Source organism: Rhinolophus ferrumequinum, chromosome 26, assembly GCF_004115265.2.
Source record: "Rhinolophus ferrumequinum isolate MPI-CBG mRhiFer1 chromosome 26, mRhiFer1_v1.p, whole genome shotgun sequence".
In the NCBI taxonomy this organism is placed as follows: domain Eukaryota; kingdom Metazoa; phylum Chordata; class Mammalia; order Chiroptera; family Rhinolophidae; genus Rhinolophus; species Rhinolophus ferrumequinum.
In genome coordinates this window covers 21,814,352-21,827,057 of record NC_046309.1, presented here as the reverse complement: position 1 = coordinate 21,827,057, position 12,706 = coordinate 21,814,352, and the positions used below count along the sequence as shown (strand labels likewise).

Genomic DNA, 12,706 nt, shown 5'->3' with positions numbered 1-12,706 from the left:
TCCACCCCGGACCATGGCCTGACCTACTCAGGGAGGATGAGAAAATGTTAACGTTATCTAGGCCGACTCTTGAGGAACGAGTGCCAGAGCTCTGTAAATACACATTCACACAAAGATCATTCTTCCACCCCCACTGTTCAAATACTGAAGAAAATGCAAGTGCTTACTGTCATTTCTGAGGAAATTATTAAGCAGCTGGAAAAGAGGAAAACTATCCCAGGAGTCTTGTGGTTGAGCCTCCAGTGCAGTATCCATATCCACTGTGAATAAAGCCCAAAATTTCTCTGCATGCTCCGCCAATAAATCGGGCCACCAGGCAAACGCCTGTGAAAGAATGAATGACAAATGTAAAAGCAGGTTATTTGTTGGAAACACGAATACTGTGCCACTTGAATATGTATAATTAAAAGGGCAATAGTAGTTAGAATTTTGTAGAGTATGAAACCAAGTGTTTTAATATTTCTTTTTTGCAGAAAACAAGAAATATTGGAAATAAATACACCAAAACATTCACAGTAGTCATATTTAAATTATGATACAAAGAATTCTTTTTGTTTTATATATATTTCAAATGTTCTCAATTAAACATGTATATTTTAAAATAAAGCAATGACTGCCATTTTACATTTTAATTCTATTTTAGATTTTACTTTTTGTTCACCAATGCCAAACTTATTAAATATGTGTATCTATAAAATTTCTTCTTGCATTTAAAAATTATTACTCTTTATTTGTAGTACAATTTTTTATAAATGTACTGTCTAAAGCTAAAACATACTTTCATACAGAGACATTTCCTGACCATCCAGTGTGAATTAGGTCCTCCTAGATAGTCTCTCTGATACCTAAAATTTTTATTTCCCAGGTCTTAGCATGGCATATCTGACTACATATGTGGATATTTTAATGCCTGCCTCTTAAATTAGACTTTATACTCAACTAGGCATTTTCTAATGCCTTTTATAGGGAATAGCAATAATCACTTAAAAACAACAACAAAAAGCCTCTGTTTAGAAGGGTGGTAAGAATATTTACTTTTAAGAAAGTTCTTGAAAATAATGTAGCCTCGTATAGACCATGGCACCAGGCCTACCTGTCCATAAAACCTGGCAGCAGGCCCACCAACCTGTGGTCCCCACCAGCTAGCTCCCCCACTCCCTGAAACTCTGGGCTGACTGGTGAAGGATTTTCCCTGTAGAAGCAAGGCTGTAAAGACGAGAAGAGATGACTGTTTCTTCCAATGTAGAGACACCAATGCAACGCTGTAAGGATCACGAAGAATCAAAGAAACACAACATGAACAAAGGAACAAAATACAGTTCCAGTAAGCAACCATAAAGAAATGGAGATCTATGCACTACTTCAAAGAGTTGAAAACAATCATCTTAAGCCCAGCGAGAGACAACTAAATGAAATCAGAAAAAAATGAGATGTTCAACAAAGGGACAGAAACCATAAAAAAGAACGAAGTAAATGTTCTCAAGCTGAAGAATACATTGACTGAAATATTCAACTGAGAGCTTCAACAGCAGGCTTAAGCAAGCAGCATAAAGAATGAACTTTAAAACAAGTAATTTGAAGTTATCAAGTTAGAATAACAAAAAGAAAAAAAATGAAAAAGCGTGAATAAAGCCTGTGGGACTTATGGGACATCTCTGAGAAAAAAAGTCAAAGACAAAGAGAGGATTTTGAAAATATCAAGAGAAAAGAGACTCATCATATACAAGGGGATTCCCTTGTTCTCCCCCACTGCCATCAGGCTATGAACAGATTTCTCGGCAGAAACCTAGGAGGTTTGGACAGAAGTGGTATGATATACACAAAATGGTAAAGAAAAAACTGCCAACCAAGACTACTAGCCTTTAAAAATGAAACAAAACTGTCACCAAAATTGTCCTTTAAAAATGAAGGAGAGATAATCTTTTCCGGACAAGGAAAAACTGAGCAAGTTTGTCACTACTATAACTGCCTTACAAAAAATGCTAAAGGGAATTCTTCAAGTTGAAACAAAAGAATGTTGATGGACACACAGCCACATAAATGCATATTAAAAGTATAAATCTCACTGGTTAAGGTAAACATATAAACAAATAGTAATGTAATATTGGAATGATGGTGCACACATCATTTTTAACTCTAGTATAAAATCCAAAAAAAGAAAAGTATTAATAACTACTACCACAAAAATTGGTTAATGGATACACAGTATAGAAGAAATAAATTCTCACATCAATAACATAACGTGTGTGTGTGTGTGTGTGTGTGTGTGTGAAGTAAAAGTGAAGGGTTTTTGTGTGTGATTGAATTTAAACTGTTTTCAGTTTAAAATAAGACTGTTACAAGCTCTGGTGTCCAGTTGAGAGGTAAGTCCTTACCTATCAATAATTACTCTACATGGAAATAGATTAAACTCCCCAATCAAAAGATACAGACTGAGTGAGTGGATAAAACAACAAGATCCAGCTATATGCTGCTTATAAGAGACTCACGTTAGATTTAGGCCACACATAGGTTGAAAGTGGAGAGATGGAAAAAGATATTCCATGCAAATGGCAACCAAAAGAGAACAGGGATGACTAAACTTACATCAAACAAAATAGTCAAAAACTGCCACAATAGACAAAAATGTTCCTTACATGATGATAAAAGAGTCAATTCACCAGGAAGATAGAACAATTAAAAATGTATATGCACCCAACATCAGAGCACCTAAATATATAAAGCAAACACTGCCAGATCTAACAGGAGAAATAGACAGAAATACAATTACAATCAGAAACTTCAATATCACTCTTTCAATAATGAACAGATCATCCAGACAAAAAGTTAATAATGGAACAGCAGACTTTAACAACACTATAGGTCAAAGGGACCTGACAGACATACACCGAACATTCTACCCAAAACCAGCAGAACACACATTCTCAAGCACACACAGAACATTGTCCAGGATAGATTACGTGCTATGTCACAAAAATAGGCCTTAAGAAATTTACAAAGATTGAAATCATCCAAACTATCTTTTCCAACAGCAATGGGATGAAATTAGAAATAACAAGAGAAAAATTCACAAACACATGGAGATTAAACAAGCCACTCTTGAATAACCGTGTGTCAAAGAAGAAACCATAAAGGAAATAGAAAATATCTTGAGACAAACAAAAATTAAGATACAACATACCAAAACTTATGGGATGCAATAAAAGCAGTAGTAAGAGTTTACAGCAGTAAACACCTACAGTAAAAAGAAGAATGATCTCAATAAACATCCTAATGTTATATAAATAAATGAAATAATGAATAGAAAAACAACAGAAAAGATCAATGAAACTAAGAGTTGGTTTTTAAAAAGGTAAACAATATCAACAAACTTTTAGTCAGAGCTAACAAAGAAAAAAAGAGAGAAGGCTCAAATAAACAACATCATAAATGGAAGAGGAAACATTACAACTGATGCCACAGAAATAAAGATCATAAAATACTCTTATGAACAATTATACATCAAAAAGCTGGACAACTTACAAGAAATGGATAAATTCCCAGAAACATATAAGTTATAAAGACTAAATCAAGAAGAAACAGAAAATCTGAACAGACCAAAAACGAATCAAGAATTTGCATCAGTAATCAAAAACTTCCCAACAAATACAGCCCAGGACTAAACGATATGAATTCTTTCTATCCTTGAACACCAGGCATCTTTCCATTTATTTGTGACTGCTTTAATTGCTTTCATCAGTATTTTATACTTTTAAGTGTATATCTTTCTCCTCCTTGGTTAAATTTATTTCTAAGAATTTTATTATTTTTGGTGCTGTTGTAAATGGGATTGTTAGTTTCCTTTTTGGATAGTTTGTTGTTAGTGTATAGAAATGCAACTGATTTTTGTATGTTGATTTTACATCCTTCAAATTTGCGGAATTTGTTCATTAGTTCTAACAGTTTTTTAAACAGTCTTTATGGTTTTATACATAAAAGAACACATCATCTGCAGAAATAATTTTAATTCTACATGTCAAATGTGGATGGATTTTATTTCTTTTGCTTGACTGTTCTGGCAAGGATTTCCACTTTTGTGTTGAAAAAAAGTGGCGAAAGTGAGCATCCTTGCTATATTCTGGATCTATAGGCATGTTTTTCAGTTTTCATGATTAACTGTGGGCTCTTCATGTATGGTCTTTACTGTGTTGAGGTAAGTACCTTCTATACCTAATTCATTGAGAATTTTTCTCAATGAAGACTGTTAAATTTTGTTAAATGCTTTTTCTGCATATACTGAGATAATCATGTGATTTCTAACCTTCTTTTGTTAATGTAGTATATCACATTGACTGATTTGTGTATGTTGAACCATCTTTGCATCCAAAGGATAAATCTGCTGGGATTTATGATCCTTTCAATATGCTGTTGAAATCAATGTGCCAATATTTTGTAGAGGATTAATGCATCCGTGTTCATCAGGGTACTGGCCTAGAGTTTTCTTCTCTCGTAGTGTCTTTGTCTGGATTTGCTACCAAGATGATGCTGTCTTCATAAAATGAGTTCAGAAATATTCCCTCTTCTATTTTTTTGGGAGACTTTAAGAAAGGTTGCTCCTGGGCTTTTCTTGTTGGGAGGTTATTGATTACTGATTCAAATTTCTTATTTGTTTTTGATCTGTTTCTTCTTGATTCAGTCTTGATAGCTTGTATGTTTCTAGGAGTTTATCCATTGTTAATAATGTTCATATGACCCCAAGTAATCTATAGATTCAATGCAATCTCTATCAAAATCCTACTGGAATTTTTCACAAAACTAGAAAACACAATCCTAAAGTTCATATGAATCACAAAAGACCCCATAGCTAAAACAATCTTGAGAAAGAACAAAGATGGAGGCATCACAGTTCTTGATTTCAAACTATATGACTAAGCTATAGTAACTAAAACTATAGTACGTACTGGCATAAAAAAAGATGCATAGACCAGTAAACTAGAATAGAGACCTCAGAAATCAACCTACATATATACGGACAACTAATTTTCAACAAGGATGTTAAAAATACACAATGAGGACAAGCAATAAATGAGGACAATAAATGTTGCTGGGAAAAGTAGATATCCACATGAAAAATAATGAACTGTACCTTTATCTTACACCACACACAAAAATCATCTCAAAATGGATGAAAGACTTAACATAAGACCTGTAAACTGTGAAACTCTTAGAATCAGGAATGGGACTCTATCAAACTAAAAAGCTCCTGCACAGAAAAAGAAACCATCAACAAAACAAAGAGGCAACCAACTGAATGTAAGAAGATATTTGCAAACAACACCTCCGATAAGGGGCTAATATCCAAAATATATAAAGAATTCATACAAGTCAACAACAACAAAAAACAAACAATCCCAACTGAAAAAAGGGACAGAGGACCTGAACAGACACTTCTCCCAGACACTTCTCCCACACACACAGCCAACAGATATATGAAAAGATGCTCAACTGCACTATTAGGGAAATGCAAATCAAATTCACAATGAAATACCACCTCACACCTGTTAGACTGGCTATTATCAACAAGACAAGTAATAACAAGTGTTGGAGAGGTTGTGGAGAAAAAGAAACTCTCATACACTGCTACTGGGAATGTAAACTGTTACAACTACTATGGAAAACAATACGGAGGCTCCTTAAAAAATTAAGAATAGAATTATCAAACGTCCCAGCAATCCCTCTTCTGGGTATCTTCCAAAAGAATCTGAGAACATTTATCTGTAAAGATATATGTACCCCTATGTTCACTGCAGCATTATTCATGGTGGTGAAGACATGGAAACAACCAAAGTGTCCTTCAATAGATGATTGGATAAAGAAAATGTGGTACAGATATACAATGCAATATTACTCAGCCATAAGAAAAGATGAAATACTGCCATTTATGATAACATGGATGGATCTTGAGATTATCATGCTAAGTGAAGTAAGTCAGACAGAAAGTCGAGAACCATATCACTTCACTCATATGGGGCATATAAAACTGAAAGCAACAAATGAACAAGACAAACAAATCAGAGACACAGACAACAGTTTAGTGGTTAGTAGAGGGTAAGGAGGGTGAGGGGTGGTAGAAGACGGTAAATGGGGTCAAATAGGTGATGGAAGGAGAATTGACTCTGGGTGGTGAACACACAATGCAATACACAGATGATGTATTATAGCAACGTACACTTGAAACCTATATAATTTTACTAACCAATGTCACCTCAATAAATGTAATAAAAATTAAAAAAGAAAATACACAGGGAAAAACCTTCTTGACATTGGCCTTGGGAATGACTTCTTGGAGATAACACCAAAAGCACAAGCAACAAAAGTGAAAATAAACAGGACTACATGAAACTTAAAAGCTTCTGCACAGCAAAGGAAACCACCAACAAACTGAAAAGGCAACCTGTCTATGGAATGGGAGATAACATTTGCAAAAAATACATCTGATAAAGGGTTAATATCCAAAATATATAAGCAATTCCTACAAGTCAATAGCAAAACAAACAAATAAACAAACAAAAACAAAAATCAACCTGATTAAAAGATGGGCAAAGAGCCTGAATGGACATTTCTCCAAAGAAGACTTACAAATGGCCAACAGGAATATGCAAAGATCCTCACAATGGTAATAACCATTTGATTTTCAATTGCAAACCAAAACCACGGTGAGTTATCACTTCACACCTGTCAGGATGGCTATTATAAAACAACAGGTGAGTTTGTTGAGGAGGTAGAGAAAAGAAAACCATTGTACACCATTGGTGGGAATGTAAATTGGTACAGCCATTATGGAAAACAGAATGGAGGTTCCTCAAATAATTAAAAAGAGAACTACCATATGATCTAGCAATCTGACTTCTGGGTATAATCTAAAAGAATGGAGTCAGAATCTCAACGAGAGAGCTGTACTACCATGTTCAGTGAAGCATTATTTACAATAGCTAAGACATAGAAGTACCATAAATGTCCACTGATGAATGACTGGAAAAAGAAAATATATTTCTATACAATGGACTATTTTTCAGCTTTAAAAAAGGAGGGAATTATGCCAGTTGCAACAACAGTTAATTTAACTTGGTGGACATTATGCTAAGTGAAATAAGCCAGACACAGAAGGATCCCACTTTTATGAGGAATCTAAAATAGTCAAAAACACAACAGTAAGATGTTTTTTAGTAGAATGGCTGGGGGGAGTGTGAAACGGAGGCATCAGTGAAAGGGTACAAAGTTTTGCTCATAGAAGATGACCAAGTCTTAGAGATTCAGTGTACAGTGTAGTGCCGACAGCTAATGATACTGTATTGTATACTCAAAATGTGGCTTAGAGGGCACATTTTGTGTTACGTACTCTTATCACATTCACAAACACAAAAATAATTGGACTTCTCTGGCTATAATAGATCATTTTTGTTTTAATTTGCATTTCCCTAATTATGAATAAGTTTAAACATTTTTTTCATACATTGAAGGTTTCTCTTTATACCGTTCACAGTGAATTATTTTTCAGGTCTTTTTTTCCTTTTTTAAATCTAGCTTTTGGTAGTGTCATAACCTTTTAACCCCATAACTGCAAAACATTCACACTTCTGTGATACAGATTTGCTCTTATTCCAATTAAAACTAATCATTTAAAAAAGGATTCATCATACTATTGCCAGTGATGTCCACATTTACTTTCAAGAACTTCCTAAGAACAAGTGAGACTTATGGTTGCAAAACTTCATTTAATTTCTTCAAATGTAAATTAGATTTAAACCATAGAAGAGTCAAACCACACAACAAAACGTGGGTTATAAAATATTGAATATTCTCTGAAAAACTTATAAGGATAATGTTCAATACAGTAATAAAAATATTACCGTGTAACTAATTAGCAGGGGTGTATATATAAGGAAATATTATGAAAAGTGAAAAGTGTGCAGTATAAATATAGACTTTATAGTTAGGGATATTTTAACATCTGACTCTGTGTTTATAACTTCGTGTTGGAAATGGTATGCTCTACATAAATTGAGCTATTGCTCTTTGAAAATATTATCAGGGCCAGCCTGGTGGCTCAGGCGGTTGTAGCTCCGAGCTCCTAATGCCGAAGGCTGCCAGTTCGATTCCCACATGGCCAGTGGGCTCTCAACCAGAAGTTTGCCGGTTTGACTCCCGCAAGGGATGGTGGGCTGCGCCCCCTGCAACTAACAACGGAGACTGGACCTGGAGCCCAGCTGCACCCTCCACAACTAAGATTGAAAGGAGAACAACTGACTTGGAAAAAGTCCTGGAAGTACATGCTGCTCCCCAATAAAGTCCTGTTCCCTCCCCAATAAAATCTTAAAAAAAAAAAGAAAAAGAAAATATACTTTTTATTTAAACATCTATTAGAATGAGTAAAGGTAAAAGTAAAAATAGCATAGAGTTTTTTTTTGCAGCTATCTTGTCCTATCTTTTAGAACTGAGACACAAAAACAGAGATTCTTCACTCTCAGTAGAGCAGGAGAGAAACTCTAGTAAAAATGCAGTTCTGCAAAGAGAGACATTTTCAAAGTCTCACTTCCAGTTCACAGTCAGTATCTTTGCAAAAGGTTCAAATTAAGAAAATAACAGTCATGTTAAGTCAGGATCGTCTCAAGGCTCAGAAAAATTTCCAAAGCTCTTTTGAAAGTTAACTTGGACGAGAGAGCCAATGAAACCAAATGGAACGTAACTTTCCTTAAAAGAGTAGCTTCAGGGTAGCAAGATTTTCATTATGTTTTACAGAAGTATATATTAAAGCCTCAAATTATGTTCCTGTTAATGTTATTCCTGATGAATGTAAAGGAATCTGTGACAAATGCTTATTGTTCTTATGATGACTAGAGAAAGCTTTAAGCAATCACTGTCTTTGGAAATAAAACTCAAGAATTGCAGGCTGTTACCTTGAAAACACAAGGTCAATTCTACACTGTCCCCTCTTTTTTTTGGCACCACACTGGGTGGCAGTCATTCCCCCCATGGGTTAGTAGTGAGAAGAGGGGCTGCCTCATTTCCTCCCTAGAGTCATGGGACATGCCTGAGGCTCCACAGACATGGGGCAGCCACCAGAGAGGAGAAAACCCCTCTAAGAAACCATTTCATCTGTAGGGCACCACTCAAAAGTCCTGATTCTCTGCGTGAAAGTTATGTTGGCTTTAATGCTAAGCCACGCATAGTGTAAATGAGATGGCAGAGGCGGAAGGCAGTGGGTAATTTGATTAAGAGGGAAATACCAAGCAAAACTTGATTGTAATCCTTTAGCCATACTGCATCAAAGTTCTAACAATAAATAAATATTGTGCAGTGAAAACAGTATGTGAGACAGGCTGACAATACTTTGAAAGCCACGTTTACTGAATGTAGTTGAAAACAGAGACAGGTAACAATGAACCCTGAAACTGGAAGCAGAGTACTGAGCCTTTAGACTTAGTGGTGAGACCTGAGTGACTGGGGCAGATCGTTCTCTCGGGTGAATTTCCGTTTCCTCATCTGCAAATCGGCAATAACAACACTTTCCCTAAGCTCTCCTGGAACTGTTGTGAAAATTCAATGACTATGAAAATCCCTTGCTGCATGAAAGTTAAAAAAAAAAAAAAAAAAACACAAACACAAAACCTGCACATTTTCAGTAAGTACAAAAACAAGTTGAATTGCATACAGATCTTATAATGTGAGTTTAGATATTTTAAAAATAATAATATACAACCATGAATTGAATAGTTTCTATGTGCCAACTACTATTCTAAAAGCTTTTTATAGGTTATTTTACTTAATCTTCCAAGCAACCATTTCAGATAGATGGTATGATTTATGTTATCCAACTCAGAGACATTAAATAACTTGACAAAAGTCATATAGTTGCTAGGTAACAGCAGTGATTTAAATCCAGGTCAACTAGAGAGTAGAGACCAAGCTCTTACACATATAGTTTCTTCTTAATTAACTATATATGTCTGCCTACCTATCATCTATCATCTATCTATCTATATTTTGCAGATCAGACCAGTTAATGTCCTCTGATTTTTTTCTTGTCAGAGAATCTATTGATTTCTTTATGTCTTTTCTAATTTCTTTGAGGTTTGAGGCTTTTGGTTATTTTTACCCTCAAAATATAGTTAAAATTTATAATTTACAACAACAAAAAAAAGGAGGTGGCTACATAAATGAGCAAAAACAGTGACTCTGATTTTGGAATGTAGCATGTGCCTATTTTTTCCCCACGTAAAGGTCAGTTTGCAATCCTGTATTTGGTATATGATCCTGAAAGCTCTAGAGATAGCCTAGCGTCTAGGTTATCCCCCTGACTTCACCCCCACACACACAGCAACATGATGTGGAGGGGGCTGATTCTAGAAATATTTAAGCTCCTTTGGGGAGCCGGTAGAATGGACGAGAACCTTCAGGTGACACCTACACTACTGTCAAACCAAACATAATTTGTTTACAACTGTTTTGATTCACCAAACTCTCTCCCTATTCAGACTCATACCTGAATATAAATATTGAAATGACAAAATGAGATGCTAAACTGAAAATACTTCAAATCATATGTCAGGGTAACATACTACTCGTTATTACCTATTTACCAATTAGTCAATGATTAACAAACAGGTGTGGGAGGGGGTATTTATGCCCATGTAATTTCGTGTGAGAGTCACTGCTGCAAAAGGAGTCCTGTCTCTGTCACAGCCATCTGAAGGTCACTTGCTGGTTACCTTTCATAATGAGGGACGTTTGTTGGACCAGAGGCTAATCTAACCCTAACAATAACCCCCTAAAAAAATGTTGGTTTATCTCACTGGCTATCCAAATATAAATACTATGTGACTACGATTAAGTCAACAGCTGAGCTGACTGTACTTTAGTTACCGTGTTTCCCTGAAAATAAGACCTAGCCAGACCATCAGCTCTAATGCATCTTTTGGAGCAAAAATTAATATAAGACCCGGTCTCATTTTAATATAAGACCGGGTATAATATAATATAATATAATATAATATAATATAATATAATATAATATAATACTGGGTCTTACATAAGACCAGGTCTTATATTAATTTTTGCTCCAAAAGATGCATCAGAGCTGATGGTCTGGCTAGGTCTTATTTTCGGGGAAACACGGTAGTAGCAGGCAGTCACCAGATCTCGCTCACGAACGCCTTTTTGTATAACCACACTAAGATACTCCTTAGATATGTCTGCTAGTAGAGAGGGAGAAGGACACAAAGAAGCAACAAGGAATGGGAAAAAAACCAAATGCCCTTTGTCTTTGCGTTAGAACCCACCCAGAAGCATAATCTGCTTTAGATACTGATGTTCCAGGGGGGTGAGCATATGCACAGATGTGTGTGTCCACCATGGTCTCCTGCCTCTGTCCTGGCTCTGTGGCTGGAGCCACCTCGGACACAGCCAGCTGAAGTGCAGGATGAATTAACCACTTGCATGGAAGGGTCAGCTTTCTAGTTGTCAACACCAAGTTACCGCCAAACACCCTTCCTGCCTACAGTGTCACGAATGTGGTGAACAATATTATATTCACAACACTTTAGGGACCTCCCATCAGGATTCTGCTGGGACGATGAGCAAGAAAGAAACAACCTGTGCTGTGCTCATCTTACTCACGTTTCCTCCGTTGGCCCCTGACTGATACTCTGACACTCCATTGTCTCAGGCAGGCTCAGGACGCGCGGGAGAGCAAGAAAGGAAGCGAAGGACAGAGTGGAGAGGCCTTCTCCAGGCTTGCACCATACACATCCGCATTTACAACACCCAATGGTAGTCCTGAGAGCAGAGCTAGCACAGGACAGCTGATCTGGTCCCCCTGCTTCAACCGAGAAACAACAACGTGCTTCACTGGAAAGAGCCCGGATCTGGAGTCTGGCCTGAGTCTGCACCCAGGCACTAACTAGCTGTGCACCTCTGGCAAAGTCGCTCAACCATCCCAGGACTCAGCTTTCTTACCAGTGTAATGGTGTGTGTGTTGGGGGGGGTTGGGAGATGGGGTGCTGGCGGACCTAGGGCTTTCCCACGGCATTTGGGATTTCATGGTGTTGGCAGAGTAAGTGGCCTTTGGATGCACAGTTGTTGGATCCGTTTGCCTAAATTTCTGGTCAGACACAGACTAGTCACTAGAATGCAGACACAGCTTTGAAGATTTTCTGGAAAGAAGCTTGAGCTATCTTTCTAAAGAGATATTCGGAAGAAAAGCCTGAGAGGAGAGGTCGAGAGAGAGGCCTTCGGAGAGAAGGGAGGACTGCTTTGAAAGTAAGTTACTGCCAAAGATCTGAAGGACGGGAAACCTGCTTCACGGAGAAATTGCTGACGACAGAAACAACCTCTTAGCCCTGTCAAGTAAACTGCCACTGTGGAGAGAAGCAGAATGAAAATAAAAGAAGTTGACACGTGAGCCACTTGAAGGTCTCTGCGAGGCGGAAACATTAACCTCCCCCAAGGGGGCTTAGCTGGGTGATCTTTCACAGAGTAAAGAACCTCGGGCTCGAACATCCAGCAAAACACAGATCAGTGTAGAGTGCAGTCCACCAATTCACTCTGCAAATGACTTTGGAATCAGACCAATTCACTCCCCAACACTGTTCAGAGAACAAGTTGGATCTTCTGAAGAAAGAAAAAGGTAAACAGACAAGCAAGTAAAAAATAAAACCAAAACATTAAA

The 12,706-nt window shown here is 36.8% G+C and overlaps 1 protein-coding gene across 21 annotated transcripts in view; it reads right to left on the bottom strand.

The window, feature by feature from the left end:
* Nucleotides 1-12,706, bottom strand: part of CADPS2 (calcium dependent secretion activator 2) — a 473,581-nt gene that overhangs the window by 74,228 nt on the left and 386,647 nt on the right. For all 21 annotated transcript variants that reach the window (XM_033098855.1, XM_033098852.1, XM_033098844.1 and 18 more), the window contains one exon: nt 168-324. In XM_033098855.1, the coding sequence (XP_032954746.1) occupies nt 168-324 (157 nt within the window). The remainder of the gene's footprint in view (nt 1-167; nt 325-12,706) is intronic.